This window comes from Mauremys reevesii, linkage group 16 (assembly GCF_016161935.1).
Source record: "Mauremys reevesii isolate NIE-2019 linkage group 16, ASM1616193v1, whole genome shotgun sequence".
In the NCBI taxonomy this organism is placed as follows: Eukaryota; Metazoa; Chordata; order Testudines; family Geoemydidae; genus Mauremys; species Mauremys reevesii.
In genome coordinates this window covers 41,732,371-41,753,584 of record NC_052638.1, presented here as the reverse complement: position 1 = coordinate 41,753,584, position 21,214 = coordinate 41,732,371, and the positions used below count along the sequence as shown (strand labels likewise).

The following is a 21,214-nucleotide window of genomic DNA, read 5'->3' as shown; positions in this document are numbered from 1 at the left end:
TGGCTGGCATCTGCTTCCTGAACTGCTCAGCAGGTAAGTGAGCTGAAGAGGCGGAGAACCAGAACACACCCTAGAAACCACATCATTCCTAAATAAGCCTGCAGCTAGTATTGAAAATATAAATACACTTTCGGGAGGTGCCAGGGTTGGTGTCTCCTGAGTGAATCCTCCTTACTTGCCCCTTTTCTGTCTGGTGCCAGTTGGTTGGAGCTGGATCTGTCGGATTTTCCATGCAGTGAAAAAGCATGGTGCATGCCAGTGGCACCACTTACAGAGTTTGTCACCTGGTAGCATTTGCCTTGTAAAGGCTCCAAAATCTGATGCCTGCAGTAACCACCTTTCTGACAAGTGAATGGCTGTTCACTTTTATGCTACCTGTAACATCTTACAGTGTTTGCTTTCTTGTGGTTCACCTCTTCCCTTATACTTGGCCTCCTGTCATTGAAATTCACAGAGCCCTTAAACACAGCCCTTTCCTTCTACGAGCCGCAGGTAGTTAGTTCTCTTTATTTGTGTGAACGTTGCGTAGGGCATGTAACTTCCATACTCTCTCCATGACTACTTGGAGGATACAAGAGCAATAACTCCTGAGAATTTCCTGGGTAATCTACACTGTGATTTGGGAAACAGAACTAGTCCTGAACTTCAGCTATAGTATTTTCCTGGTATATAACCATTGTAACAATTCTTCTGGAATGGAGTGATCACTGGATACCGTGTGGCGTTACTGGCGAGGTACCTGTGCCTTATTACTATGTTATAAGAAGGTGCTGTGATAGTATGGATGTAAGGGGGACCAAGGATGCTAAGAAGCCTTTAGTGCAGAGGTGATAGGACTTGTGCCTTAAGAGTCATGGCACGCCTTGTTCTTCTTTTGCAGAGATGGACAGTACAGGAAAGCGAGTGGATCAGAGAAGGAGTGAAGAAGTTTGGAGAAGGGAACTGGAAAATCATTTGCAATAAGTTCCCCTTTGAGAACCGCACCGCGGTGATGATTAAGGATCGCTGGCGGACCATGAAAAAGCTGGGACTCCACTGAAAACAGCAGTTGAGGAACTCTTAGAGTGATACGTGCTCTCATTTCTCTCCAAAAGATGGACCAAAGCAACAACTCCCATGGGAGGAAGTTTGTAGCCCCCTTCCTAGCAATGTGATAGGAATGATGTGGAGACTTCTTATGGCTGCTTGGGAGAGCTGAATGCTACAGCTGGAAGAAGCAAAGTTTAACTAGAGCTTGGGAAACCTTCCTAGTTCTTGTATTTACCTGGAGTCACTAAATTTAGATCTTTGTCAACAGGAGCAACACAGCCTGAGTAACTATGGAAAGACTCTAGTAAAAGTGCTACAATGCTGACATTTTGTATATGTTCAGAAAGAGTGAGGATTCTGGCAGCCTTTACCCTGTGAGCATTAGAGCTGGAACCTGAGTGGACTGTAGCTGGGATCACAGCTTTCTCTCCTCAGATGTTGGTTGAATGGCAGGGTAATCCTGTCACCGACTGTTTTATCTATATTAATTTTCTTAAACCAATTTTGAATCACTTGGCTGATCGGCTTTCTCCCTTTGCCCCTCAGCCCCTCCCAGAGGGAAAGCAGCGGTGTAGGCTGAGCTGTTGCACCGGCAGAAGTCTGGTTTCTTGGCCAGGAGACTGGCGTTTGTTTCCACATTTCTCTGCTTTGTACATTTTTATATTGAGTGGGGATTTCTTCCTCCACATTTTTTTTTGATGCTTTAAAAAGAGATGTTTTGTCTTTGTGCTCATTAGTTTCTAGAATGTTTGGAGCCAGATGTCATCAAGTTAAAAGTTACAGTGTTCAGTTGGTTTGACTTTTGTTTGAGTTGCCTCCTTTGCAAAATTCCCTTCCTTCTGTCTATTTCCTGGAGTAGTGCATTATCCCTGAAAGGTCTCTGGGGATCTCTGGCAGGCACCAGACATGCCGTGCCTTCTAGTGCCATTCCAATCCCATGTCTGAACCCATCATGTAAAATAAAGCAGTTCCTGTGTTGGATATAACAATTGCAACAAATTTGATTTGCCTCTCCCCAGCATTCCCTCCTGAGGTAAATATTCCGCCTTGAAAAGGGAGAAGCTTGGCATATCCCTGAGTCAGTGGCCTAGTGACAGCTTTGTGGGACACCCTTTTAACAACCAGAATTTCATCCTGCATTCACTTCCTGAGCCAGCTGAAGCCAGGAGCATCACATCAGCAACTAGCTGAATTGGAGTGCCAGAAAGTCTTGTACCTCTATCCGGTGGGATGCTGCTGCTTATTAGGAACAGGTGGATTTCAGAAGCACTTATGTATCATCTTCCCCTCGCTTCCACCAACACTTATGCATTTAATTTCCTTCAGTTCTAGCTGCAGAAATACCCCAACAGCAGGGGTCCTGGGAGCTGCTTCTGTTGTCACTGGTGCTGGGTAGAAGTCCCCTGCTTGCTTTAGCCGTGTCCTTTGGCACTAGCAGTTGCTGGAAGGAACCTTGCCAGAGGAACCTGCTGTCTGGATACAAGTGGCTCAAGTAACCTCTTTAACTTAGCTATTAGCCAGGCTCTTTCTCCCTGCCCTTTGCCCTGTTTATTTTATATTTTCTTCTGTTCTGAAACTTTCCCCTGTGCTTGAGTGGCCTGGCTGTGAAGCACTGCCTTTCGCAAAGTGTCAATAGAGCCATGTTTTCCCTGTTTAATATTTCCATTTGGGCCAGTTACAGTAAGCCAGATTAATAAGTGTCAGTGGGAGAAACATGGGATGCTTTCTTCCTTGTGCCATACGGGACATGAGAATAAATATCATCCCACATCCAAAAATCGATACCAGCCCTTTGCCTCCCACTCCATACAGTAGAACACTTTCCAGCCAGTGGTGCCCCTTTCCCATTTATAGAGCGAGGACGGACTCCATAAGAGAAGAGAAGTCACAGCCAAAGATGAAACAGGACATATCTTGCTGCACCATATGGGATGGCAGCATAAGGTAGTAAAGGATACACACAGCCCATGTAGCCAAGTCCCTGGGTCTTCTCTGGCATATTGCTGCTCTGTGATCACTGTCTATATTTCTTGTACTAAATAAAGTTTCTAGGAATGTTTTAACACACTAATCACTATAATAGCATCCTTCAGACCATGGTGTAGGCTGTAGACAAGTCTGAGTGCAGGACACACACCCTGCCCCCAGAACAGGCAGTTCCCCAGGAAGGACCGTTTGTGCCTAGTGACATTTCTTCAAAGTGGACTTCAGGGTTTTACAAAATGTTTCAGACTGTTAAGCTCTAATGAGGACAAACTGCACAGCTGCCCATGCAGGCCTGGCAATTACACTGAGATTATCTTGAGGAGCTGAACTCCTTCCAAGTGCCCTGATGTTTGGATAAGTGCAGCTGTGTTATGTGCTGAAGGAAGACTGTTTGGTGAAAGCAGGGGAGTGAGGAGTGAAGTTAATGATTATCCCCTTGTATCCTGGGACCCAGGCTCCTGCTCTGCCCCAGCCAGAGTGGTGGAGGCTCACAAGGCAGCATGGTCCCACTCTTTCCTTTGGCTGTGATTGTGGGTCTGCTTAGTCTGATAGGCCCTGCCAGGAGCCCAAAGACAGAGCCCCTGAGTGGCTCCAGTGAGCAGCCTCTCTTCCGTGGAGCTGATCGCTATGACTTTGCCATTGTTGTCCCTGCAGGTGGCACAGAGTGCTTCTGGCAGTTTGCACATCAGAGCGGCTACTTCTACTTCAGCTATGAGGTGAGTGCTGGGGACCCACTCCAAACAACTAGCTAAAGACTTTTTTATCAGGCTAAATAATCTAACAGTCCCTTCTGGCTTCAGAATCTTCAGAAATGGTATCTTCTGTACCAACTTGCTGCCTTTCACTTTCAATGTCTGCTTGCTCTTATATGCTGAGTGGGTGTGAATAGGAGTGCCCGATCTACCTTCTCCATGCCTCTATTTTGTACCTTCTAATGTCTCCTTTGAACTGAACAGTCCCATTCTTGTCCTCAAAACTTCCATCCCTGCCTCTGAGCCCCTCTAGTTTTGCTGTATCCCTTGAAGGAAGGTGACGAGTACTGTGTTCTATCCTGGTAGCACACAGGAGTTGCCCTCTAGTCCAGTGCCCAATCTCTGGCAGTGGCCAGAGCCAGATACTTCAGAGGAAGATGAAGCAGCCTTGTATTAGGCAGGTGTGGGATGATCGTCCCGTCACCTCCCCACACACAGATTAGTTGTCCCTAATTCCTTAGAGATGGGTTTAAATCCTGAAGCATGAGGTTTATTGTCTCTTCCAAAATTTGTTAGCATTAATTATTGTAACTCTGGATATTCTTGTTAGCCATAAATGTCCAATCCCTTTTTGAATCTTGCTAAGTTCTTGGCCACACTAACATCCTCTGGCAATGTGTTCCGCAGTCTAGTCTCACAGGTGGAAGTGTTTGCTTCATGTTAGTTTTGCATTTTGCTCCTTTTTTTTTCCCACTGAATGTCCCCTATGTTATGAGAGGGAGAACAGACGCTCTGATTTTTCTCAGCCATTTAAACATCCCCTTTTAACCTTCCTGACTTCCATTTTCACTCTTCATGCCATAGATTACTCTCTTGTCTATTGACTTCACTGGAGTTGGATTTCTTTCCCCTGAACAAGAGGGGGCTCAAATAATCTCTTCAACCTCATTAGCCAGACTCTTCCCCCCCCCCGCCCCCCAGCTCACCTTCCTGTTTGTTTTGTTAAGGGGAGTTGCCTGCCTTCTAGTGACCTCACTCCAGGCTGAGTCTAAGGACTCTGTTTTTAGGGCCTTTTTGATTAAATTTCTTTTAAACTCCCCCTTCCTAAAGGTTAAGGCCCTGCCATGCTGCTCCTGGGGCCCTCCCCTCTGTTGAGGAAGCTTGAACTTGATTGTATTGTGGTGACTATTAGAGGCTCAACTAGTGATTACTTCAGGCAACTCCTGGCTTTGGCTTTGACCTCAGTGGAGAAGAACTTCTCCTGGTTCTGGAGAATGTGCTGTTCCAAAGGTTGCTAAAGAACTTTGCCAAGTCGGTAGTAGAGGGGCGAGAGCTAGTAGCCAGCATCCAGTGTTGGTTGGATCTTCACTTGGCAGGAGGTTCCACAGTGCATGGACTCAGCTGAGCACTCACAACAGGAGACCTTCCTGTCCCCTAGGCTGCGAGTGGCAGGAGTATCCAAGGTCTCTTGCTGTGTGGTTGTGTATTGCCAGTACTAGGTACTGGGCTCCCGCCTGGGATGGAGCCCTCCAATCCTCTTATCTTAAACCCTGTGACTTCCCAGCTTCTGTTTACACTGGACTGATTGAAGTAGATGTGGGAGTTTGTGCCTGGCATTCTTGTCACTATTTGTGTTTATCAGCTGCTCCCTTATCTGTGGTGCGTGTGGAGCAAAGCAGCTGGGCTGTAGGCAGAGGGGCTGGAGGTGTTCAAGGCTTCGGCGGCGGATTGAGCTGGCGTTCAAGCCCAAGGTGCCCCCCCGCCCTTCTCTGAGCCTGTTCCAAAGCAGGGGAGGTGTGTGTTTGGGAGTACTGATTGCTGCATGCGTAAAGGGCAAGGAGGGCTGGCTTGAACCATACCACAGCTCCCGCTGGGGGCTGACTGTATATGGAGGGAAGGGAATCCACTGCCCAGTCATGAACATGTTTGGGGGCCAGCCCTGTGCTAGCTAGATCTCTACTAGCCGTGGCACGGCTCAGTACACAAATGGTTGGGGAGAGAGAGGGGATTGTGGGAGAGAATTACACTGTACAGCGCAAAACTGGGCAAAATCCTTGGTGTCCTTGTACTGACAGGGGCAGAGGAGGAAGCAGACTCAGCAGGTTCTCCTTGCCCCAGCCTTCCTTTCTGAGCCTGCGTACTCTGGAGCTAGGCCTGAGTGCACCGGAAACCACTTAGCTGCCAGGTGGAGGCTCTTATCTTTCACCCTGCAGAGTGGTAGCATTCTCCCCATTTCACTGACAGGAACTGAACCATCCAGCTACACACTGTGTGGAGAGCCAGGACTTTCCCAGGCCTGTGCTTGTTCCTCCAGATGGTGCCTCTGCATAGCTTGTCTGGTTTGCTCAGGATGCTGCGGCTCCTGTAAGCTCATGGGCAGCCACTTGAGGTGAGTTTAGCTGATGCCACTGAGAACAGGCATGGGCTTTGCTGCCTTTATAAGCAACACGGCCCCATCAGTTCCCGTGGGAATTTCCGAGGACAGCACCAGTCAGGCTTGTTCTTTGCTAGAACTCAGAGCTGCACCCAAAGTTCCTTATTCTGCTCATTGTCTCTTGGCTTCAGGTACAACGGACTTCGGGAATTGGACATGACAGACATGTCTTGGCCACTGCAAACGATCCCAATGGCCTCCAAATGGGCACGTCCCAGGATGTACGAGGACAGATGAACTTCCCAACCAAAGAGACAGGTTGTTGTCACCCCTGCTATGTCCCTTGCCCACAAGAGAGCTGGACGACTCCAATCCAAGGGCAGCCTGCAGATCGTTAATGATCTAAGCCATAGTCCTGTTAGACACAGCATGAGATATTGAGCTCGGAATTTGACTATACAGGCAACCAAGCTGTTCTGCAGCTGCTAAGCTCGGAGAGATCATGTCTCTGCTGCAGAGAAGGGGTAAATGGGAGCTAACAGAGTAGAGGATTTGGGGTAATGTCTGACTGTCACAGCACCTGCTGCTCTCCTCTGATGCTTGGAACCATTTCCCTATACAGGTTTTTACCAGCTGTGCTTGAGCAATCAGCTCAACCATTTTGGTGTCGTTCAGGTTTATCTCAACTTTGGTGTGTTCTATGAAGGCTTTGACCTGCAAAACTCACCAGACATGGAAAGGAAGAAAATTAATGACACGCTGGAGGCAATTGAGGTAATGTTTTATTTGCATTGTCAGCTCCCTTGGAATCAATTGCAGGGCTGAAGCAAGCTCAAACGGGCATCTTGGTTTTGAAAATGAGGCACATGGAAGTAAATGGGGAGCTCAGGAGAACTGCTGCTCCCAGGAAACATACATGGGACAGCAACTGGAGTAGTGTTAAACCAGTCCGACACTTGGCTCCGGAGAGAGCCAGGAATGGCGGGGGGGTCACATTCTGGGGTGCAATCCAGATCAATGAGTAGCTGTGTCACTGCCTGCCCTGTAGCCCTGGGGGCCTCACAATGCTTTGCTGCTGTCGCTTCCAACCTGGGCCGACCAAACAGCATGCAGGTTACACCTTGACTGTCTGTGTATCGCTAACTGGCCCAGTAGCCTGTTGGCAACACTCCAGTCACCTTCTGGCTTGGTTACTACCTGCAGGGTGACCCCAACACACTCCCAGTCCTGAATTTTCCCCAAACCGTGTTCTGCGCTGTCCAGCCCTCTGCTGAGCAGTTCAGGTATTAGAAATCCATTGCCCCTCTAAGGGGTCAATACTCAAGTTTGCTATCTTGAGTTACCCAAACAGTTCAGTTCAAACACAGCAGTGGATTAGTTCTGATTGTAGTTAAAGAAACTAGTTTTATTTTTAAGACATTTTAGGTGAGTACAAGTATAAGGCATTAAAGTCGGAAATGGTTACAAGAAAACAAAAGATAAAGCACTGTCTAGTAGCTAAAACTCAACAAGCTAGACTTGGTTGAAGATAAAATCCTTAGCAAAATTGCTGACCAAATTCTCAGGTCAGGATCTCTCCTGAAGGCAAAGGACCTGGCTCCTTTGTCACCTGCGGTGAGAGCGCGACAGGGAGAGCTGTGGGTGGTTTTGCCCCTTGCTTTTATAGTCCAGCCCCCTTCTGAAGTGGATTCTTCTGAGGATTAACCCTCAAAGCAAAGTTTATTCAAACTCTAAAGGCGGCGACATGGAGACTGGTGGTGAAAGTGGCTCTATGCTCATTCTTCTCCCCTGTATATGCTGAAATGCAGCTTGTCTCCTGACATTTCCCCCCTTTTGCTGTCTCAAGGACCCTGTTTACTCCTTGGATCTAAACTGAGGTGTGCACATTCCTGTGTTAAACAGGTCTGGTCTAAACAGCTTTTGCCCAGCCATGGCTGTGCTATCACCACCGTACTGGGGAATTTGTAACTCTACATATCATGTTGCCGTGTACATCTCACCAGGATATTGACAAGCAAGTTATTAATTTCCAGATGATACCTCACAGGGCCTATGTTCAACACCTAGTACGTGTAGTGTGTGACTACAGTGGTGCTTTTGGTCACGGGGTTCTGTGAAAACAGGAAGGGTGGCTGAGGGAGAGGTCTAGGTCACTGGGGCATGTGAAGCTGGATGGGGCTGGCTGCCAGGGATCTGGATGGAATGCAGTCAACAGGCTCCTGTTCTGCTCTTGACATTCAATCCCCAATGGTGAAAGATCTGTTCCTGCAGGCTCTGGGGGAGGTCTGCAGGGCTTCCATTCTTCCCCTTACTGGTTCTCCATAGGAACTTAGCAACTGCCGGACCAGATCAGCCCAAAGGCCCATCTACCCCTGTATCCTGCCTGACAGTGGCCAGCACCAGGTACTTCACAGGAATATTCAAGGAACCTGGCAGAAGGCAGATGTGGGATAATGTCCCCACAAAGGTTTCATCCCAACCCCCCCTACTAGAGGTTGTCTGAAGCCCTGAAGCACATAGTTAAAGCTCTTCCAAAACAGTTAACATGAACAATAGTATCTACTGGATCTGGCCAAGTCCTTGACCTCAGTGATACCTGGTGGCATAGAGTTCCACAGTCTAATCGAGGGTTGGGAGAAGGATTTCATTACCTGTCCTTGTGCTCGTTGCAGGAGAGCACCCGCAGTCTGCAGGCCCACATCTTCCACATGTGGCGCTTTTATAACTTTGCCCGGATGAGGAAAGCGGCTGACTATTTCATCCTTCAGTCCAACTATAACTATGTGAACTGGTGGTCACTGGCTCAGAGCCTCATCATTGTCCTCTCGGGTGTCCTGCAGCTGTATTTCCTAAAGCGGCTCTTCAATGTGCAGCCCACTACTGCCACCAACAAACCAAGGTGCTAAGGCTTCTGGCTTACACCACTGCTGGACCCATGCAGCAGGGAGGACCAAAGGACCGGCCTGTAACACTGCAGAACACACTGAATTCCATCTCATCCTTTCTCCCCTCCGCCTCCATGGGAAAATGGGAGATCCTGCCTGTGGAAGGAGTGGGATGGGCATTTTTCAGGAACAGAATTCCCCTCAATGCCCTAGTATCCAGCTGGCTCTTCATTCTCTACTCAGCCTCTAGTACAAGATCCATTTTGGGGGGAGGGGATGGTTCACTACTAGTTTAGACCTAATCTGCCCAATGCTCTAATAGTGAAATGGCTTAAAAAGCTGTTCACATGTTATAAATAAAATAAACAGTTCATAGTGTGAAAGCACTGTCCTGTCTGAATCTACCCTCCTCTAGGAACCAGGGCTGCTCCCTGCTGTGGAAGCCACTGCTACAGCACCCACCTACCTACACTGCTTCTGATTAGCCCTGGTTGTGTGGTCATGTCCTCCAGTGGCACAACCCTGTCAGCTCCTGCTCCACTTGGGTCTCTGTTGGGGAAAAAGGCAGAAACAACCCTGGGGGAGGGGAGGGGAGGAATCACTTTGTTCCTGTTAACTGAAACAGCTGTGTTCACCTCAGTCTCCTGCTACACAGAACTTCCAGGTTGCCCTAGCACCCATGGAGGGAGTAGGTGGCTGCATTAAGGTGATCTACCACCCTCAGCAGCTACTACTGAGAACTGCCTTTAGTCTGAGAGCGTAAGAGCCATTCCTGGGCAGGGCTTAGGAGCAGGTAGCTGAGTTCTTTCACAAGGCCACACCAACATGGTTTTTATTAGATAGAAAATAAGTTTTATATAATCCCTGTCTCCTCTTCAGGCTGGGACAGGCACTCCTCAGAGCTCACAATAGTTATGACTAAGTCACAGGTAAACTGGTCTGTAATCCTCCACAGCAGCCTGCAGAGCCCCACTCCAGGAGAGCTCCCTGCTGCTGCTGCGAGTTCTGATTTCATAACATGCTCCATTCTTGCCATGTGAAGCTGGCAGCCCTTTAAGTAAGTGTCTCCTCATGCCGCACGTACTCCCCAACATCAGCCTGATGAAACACTACGATTGCCATGGGGTCCACTTTCCGGCAGTCCTGGGTAGACTTCGCCGCTACTCCAAAACCCTGAGGAATTAAGAATAGTGAAACTCAGGCACCCACTTGTATCAATACCACTCTGTTCAAAGCAAGTTAATCACCCTTTTCTGAAGAACAATCCACTCCCCTACCAGCACTGTCACTTACCAGAGGAACATCAGCCATGGAATACACCACCACACCCTGGTACTGAGCTGTGTTCTCGGTGATGCGGCCTAGGCCAGATTTCAGCACATGGTTCCCATAAAGGAAGGACTGTTCTGCTCCAGGTTTCACCCACACTTTATACTGCAAGAGAAAAGCACCCATTCTCAGGAGGCACAGCAGTTGCTCACCCAGATCTTCACAAGTTAAACTTATTGCTGAACGTACAAGGTTATTCCTCATGCAACTGGGCACAAGGGTAGAGACACAGGTGATACTCTACTTGAGCCTTGCTTCATAAGGTGGTATCCGGGGCATGGGAGACAACAGGGACAACCTGTAACAGTCCATTGTTTCCTTTTGTTCTTCATGCAGCTATATAAGGGGACCAGAGGGTCAGGCTAGCAGGGGTTAGTGCCAGGGAAGCCCACAGAAAGCAGATTACTTCATGCAGCTAGGTGGAGCCCCAGTATAGGGTGAGCCAGAAAGCAGACACTTGAGACTGGAAAGCTGCAGTGCCACAAGGGGAGTGAGTAGGGAGGGAAATACTAGCAGTAAATAGTTGTGAGTAGCACCTAAAGATCCCAAACAGGATCACACCCCACTGTCCTGGGCACTGTACAAATCTATTAGACACACTCCATGCATACAAGCTAGAGACACAGGGTAGGGGATATGGGTAACACGAGCAAATGAGTACGGGGAAGAACTGGTCCATCTTGTTTAGCTACAGGGGCTGCAGACATATTACACCCTTCCCCCCCAGCCCCTCACCAGCAACATTCCCTCTAATTTTTTCCATCCATGTGCAGAATAAATGTGATGTGCACCAGTAGGAACAAAAAACCTAAATATATTTTTTAAAAAGTTAAATAGGGATAATTACTCCAGCCAGGACAGGTTAGGCATTTTAGAACTCGCACTTAAATTAATTCTTTCAGTAGTAAGAGAAAAAAAGATGATGAAATGCATAGACCAGTCAAAACAGTAAAATAACACACTTTGAAAGAGTAAAATTACAGAGAATATATGTGCATTGCAAGAAGTAACAATATAAATATATGTTGGGAGGTGCCTGTGACGCAGCCAGTGTGTGTGTGCTGGCTGCTGGGAAAGTTTTTGAGAGATGCTCCATGCTGTCTCTACGGCACTCAGGGAAAGCTCTCCTGCTCTGTCCTGAGCCTTGTCTCATCTCCCCTCCCCTCCCCTGCTCTGTGGAGATGGGGCACATGGGTGGGGAGAGAGACAGAGACTGTGAGCTGGCTGCTGGGGAAGGCTCAGAAACAGTGCACTATCTCTTTAAGAAAGACACTCAGTCACTCACCCTTCCCTGCATAAGCTCTGAGTCCTGAGCCAGGCTATCCCCCATCGGCCCTGCACAGATGGGGTGCTGGGGAAGGGGGATCAGCACCCTCCTCCCCCACCCCGGCTCTGCTCTGCACAGCCAACCGGAGGGTCCTGGGAGCAGCTGCAGAATGGAGCAAGGTGCGGGGAGGGGCACCTGCTGCCACGGTGCTAATCAGCTGGGCAGCACTTAAATGGCTCCTGGGCTGCTCAAGCGAGCAGCTTACAGGGAACACAGCACACCAGTGCTGCTAAACATGACCAAGGATCAGGTTGCTGCCTGAAAGCTGCTCCTTAGCAAGCCTCTCACCTTGGCATAGGGAGCAAGGTAATCCAGGGCAGTGACGTGGAGCCGGAACTTCCCGGTCTTGGTGAACTTCCCAAAGCAGGTGCCCAGTGCCACCAGCTTGTCCCCAGGGATACTGGTCGCCACCTTCAAGATTCTCTCACTAGGAAAGAGCAAATGCAGCCAACATGTGATTAGTTCTCAGAGAACCTCAACACCTAAAAGAGAAGGTTTAACCAGCACCAGGCAGCCCACTGTTAGCCAGAGGCACCGATGGGGCAGGGCACGGAGAGCTGCAGTCCCAAGAAGCATCAGCCCCGCACTCTCCAGGAAAGGACCAGGAGACAGAGCGCCCTGGGGCCAATCCCTGCCCTGAGGCAGCAGGGGCCCAGTCTGCAGAACTGGTCACTTCAATGGCAGCTGCGGAGCCTGCGCTTGTGGCCTGGGGACTCCGCAGCCCGGCTGCGCCACCCACCTGACGTAGTAAACGCGGTCCTTGTGCAGGCGGAAACAGTAGGAGCCGTCGGGCCGGTCCACCAGCAGCTGGATGTTCTCCCCGATGCTGCGGGGAGAGAGACCATGAGCGGTGGGCCCTGGGACAGGCCACCTGGGGGTCACCAGCCCCTCTGCCAGGCCGGGCCAACGCCCAGCCCCCGGGCCAGCCCCCACTCCGCCCATCCCCCCCGGGCCATCCCCCCCTCTGCCCATCCCCCCCCCCGGGCCAGCCCCCTCTCCGCCCATCCCCCCCCGGGCCAGCCCCCCCATCCTCCCCCCGGGCCAGCCCCCCCATCCTCGCCCCAGGCCAGCCCCTCTCCGCCCATCCCCCAGGCCAGCCCCCTCTGCCCATCCCCCCCGCCGGGCCAGCCCCCTCTCCGCCCAGTTCCCTCCACCCCCCCCCAGCTACCCCGGCCCAGCCCCCCGCGTCCCCCCGGCCCCGCCTCACTATTTCGCGAGCTTCTCGAACAGGGCCCGGGTCTCCTCCTGCGTGAGGGGCCGCATCGCCGCACCCGGCCGCTCCGGGCTCAGTCAGGGCACGGCTCCACGTGGGGGAGGGGAAAGCCCGGAACCGGAAACAGCCCTGGGCCCGTAGAGTCTAGAACACAGAGCGTCCCGGGTGGGTGGGGCCGGCGTGCCCCGCTCCGTGCCATAGAGTCCGGGTGTGGCGGAGGGACCCGCGCTCCGGGGGTGGGTTCGCGGAGCTGCAGGGGGCGCTAGAGCAAGTCTCTCCCGAGCAGTAGAGTTGCCGAGAGGCGGGTAGAGTGTCCCCCGGGTAGCGCGTCCCTGCGTGTCGTGGCGCTCGGCCCACGATGGCGGCGGGGGCGGCCGGCGCGGCCCTGGAGGAGGCCCGCCTGCGGGCCTGGCTGTTCCGCGGCGCGCCGGGGCCGGCGCCGGGGCCGGAGCTGGCCGGGTACCTGGCGGAGCTGGCGGGGCTGGGGCTGGAGGCGCTGGGCCGCGAGCCGGGCCGCCTGGCCGAGGAGCGGGCGCTGGCCGCCGCCCAGACGCGGCACTTGGCCTTCGCCCACTACAAGATCTTCATCCGCTCGGCCGAGTGCACCAGCGAGACGGGCCGCGGCTTCGGGGGCATCGAGCGCGGCCTGGCCCGGCTCCTGGGGCGGCTGCCCGGCTTCCAGGAGAGCTGCAGGGGGGCCGGGGGGCTTGCAGGGGGGGCGGGGGCCCCGGGCCCCGGGGGGCGTGCAGGGGGGGCGGGGGCCCCGGGCCCCGGGGGGCTTGCAGGGGGGGCGGGGCCTGGTGGAGGTTTGCGGGGGGCTGAGTTCTCCTTCCCTCTGGCAGGAGCTTCTTGCGGGACGCCGAGGAAATCGCCTCCAGCCGCCGCATGAACAGCCTGACCCTGAACCGGCACACGGAGATCTTGGAGATCCTGGAGATCCCGCAGCTGATGGACACCTGCGTCCGTAACGGCTACTACGAGGAGGCGCTGGAGCTCGCTGCCTACGTGCGCCGGCTGGAGAGGAAACACTCCTCCATCCCCGTCATCCAGGTTTGTCCCAGTAGTGCTGCCCATGCTGGGGGCTGCAGCCCCTGGGCATGGGATGAGCTCCTCACGTGGTGGCTGGCTGGGTCGACTGGCCTCCATGCAGCGGGTGGGGTCTTGCTCTGAGAGGAGTGTGGTTTGGGGGTGTAACGTTTGGACTGTCTCCTAGCTGAGGTCTCTCTCTCCCTGCTTCTAGGGCATTGTGGATGAAGTGCATCAGTCTTCACAGCTGATGCTGAATCACTTGATCCAGCAACTTCGCACTAATATCCAGCTGCCAGCTTGCCTGCGTGTCATTGGCTACTTGCGGCGCATGGATGTGTTCACAGAGGCCGAACTGCGCATCAAGTTTCTGCAGGCCCGGGATGCCTGGCTCCACTCCATCCAGGCCTCTATCCCTGATGACGACCCCTACTTCCACATCACCAAGACCATTGAGGCCTGCCGCGTCCATCTCTTTGACATCATCACACAGTATCGCGCCATCTTCTCGGACGAGGAACCGTTGCTGCCTCCCGGCGAGCATGCGGTCAATGAGAGTGCCATCTTCCATGGCTGGGTGCTGCAGAAGGTTTCACAATTCCTGCAGGTTCTGGACAATGACCTCCAGCGGGGGGTGGGCAGCCGCTTGGACTCACTGTTGGGTCAGTGCATGTACTTTGGCCTGTCCTTTAGCAGAGTGGGAGCTGATTTCCGGGGCCAGCTGGCCCCAGTGTTCCAGCAAGTTGCATTTGGCACTTTCAAGAAGGCGATTCAGGAAGCAGTGGACAAATTCCAAGATGAGATGAACTCCTATACGCTGATCTCTGCTCCTGCTGTCCTGGGCAGCACCATCCCTGTGGCAGTGCCAACCACCCAGCCAGGAACCCTGCAGCCTCCCATGGTGCTGCTGGACTTCCCACCTCTTGCCTGCTTCCTGAACAATATTCTCGTTGCCTTCAATGACCTGCGTCTCTGCTGCCCTGTGGCTCTTGCCCAGGATGTAACGACTTCCTTGGAGGCTGCCCTGTGCAAGGTGAGGCAGGCACCTGACAGGGCATGGCCCTTTCTCTCTATTTCAGCATTTTGTCAGAATGCCGAGGATAGATCTTGCTGTTCCCTTCTGCACCCACTCCCTGTTGGCTGAATGAGCCCCTTTCCCCTCCCCTGCATTTCCCCTACAATTGGGCAACTGAATCAGACTCGGGGTCCAGCATCAGAAGATGAATTGTGTAGGGCAAGGTGGTGTGTCAGTGGCTGCTCTCCAGGGCCAGTCCCATCACTCTGAGCAGCTTGGGGAATGTGGGGCTGTTTGGTGCAGCTGCCCAGGGTGGAGGTTGCAGGATGAGGAACTGAAAGTGCTTACGCGCTCACTCTCTCTCTCCCTCCTGCAGGTGACTCAAACAATCTTGGCTTTTCACCGGGCAGAGGAGGCGGCTTTCAGCAGCCGGGAGCAAGAGCTTTTTGTTCAGTTCTGTACGGTGTTCCTGGAAGACCTGCTCCCCTACCTTAACCGTTGCCTCCACGTGCTCTTTCCCCCAGCCCAGATAGCACAGACCCTGGGTAAGAATTCCTTCTTCCCTCAGCAGAGAAGTATGAGGGAAGTGCCTGCTCTCATGCAGAGCCAGGACATATCTTCTGAGCAGGGTGGGTCCCAGAGACCCTTGTCTTTGACCCCTTCACGCCCTGCTCTGGTTCCCATGGGACATCCGTTGGCTGGAGTGCTCAGAGCTCCCCCAGTGAAGTCCAACAGTCCACAAGGATCCCTGCCTGAGCTGTGTGATGTTGTCACTGTCCCCATGTCCCTTTCCAGGTGGGCTCTGGGTGAGTTAACTCTCTGCTCTCTTGGCCAGGTGTTCCTCCCACTCAGCTGCACAAGCATGGCAGCCTTGGCTGTGTGGACGTGAATGTGATCAAGGAGCCACTCGCCTTCATCCTGCCAAAGAGAGAGGCCACGTTCACTCCAGAGGAGAAGGAACTGGCCCAGGAGAGCCTTGCCCCTGCACCAGAAATTCCAGGGACAGAGCAGGGAGTAGAACCTAGTGTGCAGCTGCCTCCGGTGGCTGGAGAGGAGAGCAGCGTGAACACAATGGCTGTTCTGCAGCCTGATGTCCCAGGAGCCACAACCTAACAGAGGGAGGGGACTGCCCCAGCTTGCCCGCCGTGCTGCGTGCATATACTGACTGATTCTGGCCTCTGCAGAAGCCTGCGGGAGTCTTGCACGTAGCAGCGCTGGTATTGAACAATGGCACGGTGCGTAGGGGTGTGGCTGGAGATGAGCAGGAACATTGGCTGTGGCTGCTGATAGGAACTGTACAGAGGATTACAGGCTGCATCATCTGTAACTACTTCCTTGGCTTCACTGTAACCATCGAGTGTGGGCAAGGGCCCCTGCAGGTCTCCTGGGCCAGGCCTGGGTGGAAGGAGGCTGGACCCAGGTTCTCTGTAGTATAAAGAGAGTGAATGCTTTCTGACTTGGAAAGCAGGTTCAATGATGTACATACCTCTGGAAAAGGCTGATCATTGTGTAAATAAAGCTCATTAGTGTATGCGGTGCTGTACCTGCTTCCCCCCCTAGCCCTGGCTGCAAGCAGCTGCGATGGGCATACCTTGCTATGGTCTGTCATTTCCCTCCCCAGCCTGACAAGGGCTCAGCTGTTGAAGATATTCACAGATGCTCAGCTGCTGCTCTTACCCCCTCTGAGCTTTGGGCTCAAAGCTTGGGTGTAACTCCAGAGGCAATGGCCAGAGAGAAAAATCAGTGTATTTTGTACTGCGGGGAAGGAGGTGCACTGGTGTACAGACCCATCTCAGGGCACGGCTGAGTGGGGTAAAAGCGGGAGCTGGCGCTTGGAAGGCTCTCAGGTGCCTTTGGTTTCTTGTTTTTTTCTTTTCATGTGCTCTCTGCGTGAATGGAGAACTGGGTTTCTGGAACCTTCAGCTTGGGGCTTAGTCCAGGTGGGAGGGCTTGTGCCCCCCGTGCAGGGGCGGGTGGGTTCAAGCAGAGAGTGGTGGAGGGCTGCTAGCTGAGGGCTTAGAGCAGGGCCAGGGGGTTGTAGGCAACTGGAGGGCAAGAAGCATGAATGTGGAGCCTGCCCCTCCCCCGCTCCCGCCCCTCCTTTGGACAGTGTAATGCCATGGGCGACACGTGAGGTGGAGAAAGGCCGCCCAGCAGCCTCTGGTCTATGGAGCAGATCTATCCCTGACCTGCCGTTGTGTCAAGGGAGGTGACACCCCATCTCCCCACACTGGGGGTCAGGGTCCTGGATGGATCTCCTTGCTGCCCCCAGAGACCAGGGCAGGGGGCTGCTCTTGCTCTCCACGGGGGGGGATGTGGCCTGCAGCTCCCCTTGTCTGCCGCAGTGCCCCAGGCTGGGGAGCCCTGCAGCCCCCAGGCTGGACCCCCCCTGCAAACCCCTCTAATCCCCCCCAGCCCTTGGCTTGGAGCCGGTGACCCCGCCCTCCGCCGCCAGGGGCGGCGCTCTCCCGTGGTACCTTTGGAGACTACAGCTCCCGGCATGCACCGCTACTTCCGGCTGGGCCCCGCGGCGGGCGTGGGGCCGGCGGCTCAGTGACAGGGCCCGGGGCCGTCACGTGCTGGGCCCGCCGCCCGGAGCCCCGCCCCTTCGTGCCCATGGCCGCGTGCGGGGCCAGGCCGCCCTTCGCGCACGTGCGGAGCCGCTGGGGCCCGGCCTGGGCCCGAGCCCGCCAGAGCTGCTCGGCGCCGCCCACGCCGCGCGCCCCGTGGCAGGCCCTGCGCCGCGCGCTGCTCCCGCCCCACGCGCGCGTGTGCCAGGCCGGACACCCCGCGCTGCGGGCGGCGGCTGCCGCCGTGGAGCCCGCGCTCATCGCCAGCCCCGACGTGCAGCGCCTGATCCGCAGGCTGGTGCGGGTGATGCGGCGGCTGCCGTGCGTGGGGCTGAGCGCGCCCCAGCTCGGGGTGCCCCTGCAGCTCTTCGTGGCCGAGCTCCCCGAGCGGCTGCACCTGGCGGCCAGCCCGAGCCTGCGGGCGGCCAGGCAGATGGCCCCGTTCCCGCTCAGAGTGTTCGTGAACCCGGCCCTGCGGGTGCTGGACTCCCGCCTGGTCTCCTTCCCCGAGGGCTGCGAGAGCATCGCCGGCTTCGCCGCCTGTGTGCCGCGCTACCAGGCGGTGCAGGTGTCAGGTAGGCGGGGCAGCCCCGGGCCTCCCTGCCGGGACTGCCACGGGGGCTGCAGCGCGCAAAGCCAGGCGCACCCGTCACACGGCCCACGCCGTGCTGGAGCCGGCCTGTCCCGTAGCGCCCAGTGCCAGGCCCTGCCTGCTCCCGCCCCCAGCCCTCCGCCCGCTGCCGCGTGTCCCAGCCCCCTCGGGCTTCCCCGCCCCCATCGCCTGGTCGCCGCCCCCCATCGCCTGGCTCCCCGGTTCAGCCCCCCCCCTCCCCCCCCCAAGCCAGGCCTTGCTCCCGCCCCGCCCAGTCACCAGTGCACACCAGCCCTGTGGCAACACTTCCTATTGCTGGGAAGCCCTGACGTAGGTTCAGCCCCCTGGCCACAGACAGGCTGCAGCGTGCTGGCATCGAGTGGCTTGGCAGTCTGGCCTGGCGAGTGCATCCCCCATAGTCTGGCAGGAGCCCCAGCTCTCTGAACCCCATAGCCGGGGATAGACTGAGGTCTTTGGTCCTGGTACGCTGTGCAAGTGGCAGGAATTCATGCTGGCGTGAGGGAGCCCACACTACCGCTAGGCAGGGCCCAAACACGCCCCCCCCCCCCCTTTGCATGTGAGCAGCTCCTAGGCAGGGTGAGGCAGCTGGTGCTGAGGCATGAGCCCTGCCCTGCGGGGGCTAAACATGCTGTGCTTAGCCAGAGGGGTGATTCGTGACAGCTGTATTGGAAGGGGTGGGGGGAGGGCTGATGCTCAGCTGCTCACCTGGGCCATGTTTGCTTCTGCAGGCCTGAATGAGGCAGGAGATGCCGTTTCTTGGCAGGCAAGCGGGTGGGCGGCCCGCATCCTCCAGCATGAGATGGACCACCTGCAGGGCATCCTGTACATCGACAAAATGGAGAGCCGGACCTTTGTGAATACACGCTGGACGGAGCTGAATGACTGAGCCCCTCACATGCTGCATCATGGGCAGCTGGAGAGACCGGCATGGGTTGTGTCCTCCACTCTGACCAAGGGCACGATGGCTGCGCTGGGAGCCTCTGGCGGCAGGTGGACGCTCTCCCACCGACAGCAAGGGAAATAAATGTGTTCCACAGCTCAGCTGCAGTCTGAGAGTTCTGAGGGCCTGTGGCCAGGTGGGGGCCAACCCTCCCTTTCCCTCTGAGGCTATGGCTAACACCCCCGCACTGGGAGCCAGAGCAGGCAGACAGGTGCATCGCCTGGGCTTTCCCAGCAGCCCCTGCCTAGGGCTGGCCCCTGGCTGCATGGGGGAGTCCTGCCACGCTGGTTCAGTTTTGCCCAGCACTTGGAGGGGTAGTTTTATAATGTGCATCCACAGGGCCCAAGCTGAGAGTAACTTGTCTTCCCTTCTGTCAATGCACCATGTGACACTGAGGCCTTAGAGGGAAAGGCGAGTGGATGTAGCCCTTCCTCCTGTCAGGGGGAACAGTCACCTCCTGCTGGGAGAGGTAGCTGGCGGGTACCACACCAGTGCTGGGGCTGGCACCCCCAGCTTGTTGCTACCCACAGCACCAGGCCTCCGTAGCAGGGACAGAACCCACTTGCTGAGCCACGGGCCAGGGAGACTCATTCAGCTTTATTACAGCAAATACAGAGAAAGTCTTTCACAATTCCAGCCTGGGTTCCTCCCCCGGCAGCCTGCTACTGCCACCCACTCTCCCCTGCAAGCTGGACGAGGGCAGGCCACTTCCTGCTCATGGGCTGGGCTCATCCCACTACCTGTGGCTGCTAGGTTCCCTCTAGGGCACCACAGCCAATCTGCAAGAGAAGCCTGACCCAGGGGCAGCTCCCCTAGGAGCGGCAGACTCTTCCTGGCAGAGAGAAGCTTTGCGGTGCACCCTAGCAGGCAGCCGTCTACCTGGGCAGGGGCTCTCTGACTGCAAGGCCTTCTAGCAGTTCTCCTCTTCCCTACTGAGAAGCCAGGCAGCAATCGAATGAAACACACGGATTCTGAGAACAGGCCATCTTAGTGCAGAGCAGAGCGAAAAGTGGAGCTCTTCCCAAGAGCCACCACTGCTGCAGAGATTTTGTTACAGACGCTGCCCAAGAGCTGCATGCATTGAAAACAGCCCCTGGAGCGCTGGGCTCCCATGTAAATGCAGCCCTCAGGGGTGAGCCATTTCCCTAAGGAGGCCAGTGGCCAGCCCAGGGCGCAGTGAGCAGCGTGGCTGGGTTGGGACTTAATATTCACCTAAAAGGGCAACGTGAGACCGGGGTCATGGAGCTAAAAGAAAAATGTTCAGGTTACGAGTAGCCTGTGGGCAAACTCCAGCTGTGACCCCGTCGGGCTAGCCCCTCTGCTCCGCCGCTCAGCAGCTCTGCACTGGGCACGTTGCCTGCCCAATCTGCACCCACCCCCCAGCACCTCTCCTGTAGGCAGCCGGGCCAGCCGATCCACCCCCCCGCAGCAACCTGCCTAGCTGGGGCCTGAGCTGAGCCCCCAGCTGTGATACTGCAACCCTGACCAGGCAGCAGTGGGGGGTGGGGGAGACGGAGGTGGGACCTTAGTTAAGCACTGGGAGCCTCAGGCTGATGCAGGGGCCTTGCCCCAGGCACATCACCCACCTCCAACCCAAGAGGGGTTGACAGTCAAACTGGCCTGGGGGGTGGGGGAAGGAAGCAATTGCTGCTTTTCTCCCCCCATTGGCATCTCAGCTCTAGGACAGTGATTCTCCAACTTCTGTACTGGTGACCCCTTCCACACAGCAAGGCTCTGAGTGCAACACCCCCCCCAAGAAATGAAAACACTTTTTTTATATTTAAAACCATTAGAAATGCTGGAGGCAAAGCAGGGGTTGGGGTGGAGGCTGACAGCTCGCGACCCCTCAGGTAATAACCTCCCGACCCCCCCGTTTGAGAATCCCTGCACTAGGAGTGTCATTGCCCCAGCCCTGCATTGTCCCCGTTTTACCCAGCGCCAGTGCTCAGTCTAGCACTCACGAGTGCCTGGCTCCCAGTCCTGTGCTCTGACCACTCTGCAGCACTCCTCACTCAGCCCCTCGAGCCTGGGCCCAGCTTCCCACAGGTGGGGTTACCCCGGCCCTGGGCAGCCTCACCTGGCCCCCTGGAAGCACAGACCCGGAGAGGCAGGGAGTCTCACACTCCAAGGAGCTGGCTGCAGATCTGAGCACTTTGTGAGGACACAAGATTTTGGGCTCCAGCCAAGTGATCTGCCAGGCCCCGGGCTGGGAAGG

The 21,214-nt window shown here is 55.1% G+C and overlaps 4 protein-coding genes across 4 annotated transcripts in view; 3 read left to right on the top strand and 1 right to left on the bottom strand.

Annotated features, from left to right (window-relative positions):
• The window catches only part of TERF2 (telomeric repeat binding factor 2), a 29,316-nt gene extending 26,224 nt beyond the window's left edge, over positions 1 to 3,092 (top strand). The window contains exon 11 of the mRNA XM_039502543.1: positions 881 to 3,092. Coding sequence (XP_039358477.1) covers positions 881 to 1,039 — 159 coding nt within the window. The 3' untranslated portion in view covers positions 1,040 to 3,092. The remainder of the gene's footprint in view (positions 1 to 880) is intronic.
• Positions 3,093 to 3,244: 152 nt separating this feature from the next.
• TMED6 (transmembrane p24 trafficking protein 6) lies at positions 3,245 to 9,021 on the top strand. The gene is made up of 4 exons (XM_039502545.1): positions 3,245 to 3,731; positions 6,273 to 6,399; positions 6,704 to 6,855; positions 8,754 to 9,021. The coding sequence occupies exons 1-4, from the start codon at positions 3,516 to 3,518 to the stop codon at positions 8,985 to 8,987; spliced, it is 729 nt and encodes a 242-aa protein (XP_039358479.1). The 5' UTR covers positions 3,245 to 3,515; the 3' UTR covers positions 8,988 to 9,021.
• A 382-nt stretch (positions 9,022 to 9,403) lies between these two features.
• NIP7 (nucleolar pre-rRNA processing protein NIP7) lies at positions 9,404 to 12,990 on the bottom strand. Its single transcript, XM_039502549.1, has 5 exons — positions 12,830 to 12,990; positions 12,362 to 12,448; positions 11,911 to 12,049; positions 10,260 to 10,400; positions 9,404 to 10,139 (listed from the first exon to the last, which is right to left on the bottom strand). The coding sequence occupies exons 1-5, from the start codon at positions 12,883 to 12,885 to the stop codon at positions 10,020 to 10,022; spliced, it is 543 nt and encodes a 180-aa protein (XP_039358483.1). The 5' UTR covers positions 12,886 to 12,990; the 3' UTR covers positions 9,404 to 10,019.
• Positions 12,991 to 13,078: 88 nt separating this feature from the next.
• COG8 (component of oligomeric golgi complex 8) lies at positions 13,079 to 16,795 on the top strand. The gene is made up of 5 exons (XM_039502542.1): positions 13,079 to 13,528; positions 13,678 to 13,885; positions 14,076 to 14,894; positions 15,253 to 15,421; positions 15,712 to 16,795. Exons 1-5 carry the CDS (start codon positions 13,194 to 13,196, stop codon positions 15,987 to 15,989), a joined length of 1,809 nt encoding a protein of 602 aa, XP_039358476.1. The 5' UTR covers positions 13,079 to 13,193; the 3' UTR covers positions 15,990 to 16,795.
• The last annotated feature ends 4,419 nt before the right edge of the window (positions 16,796 to 21,214 follow it).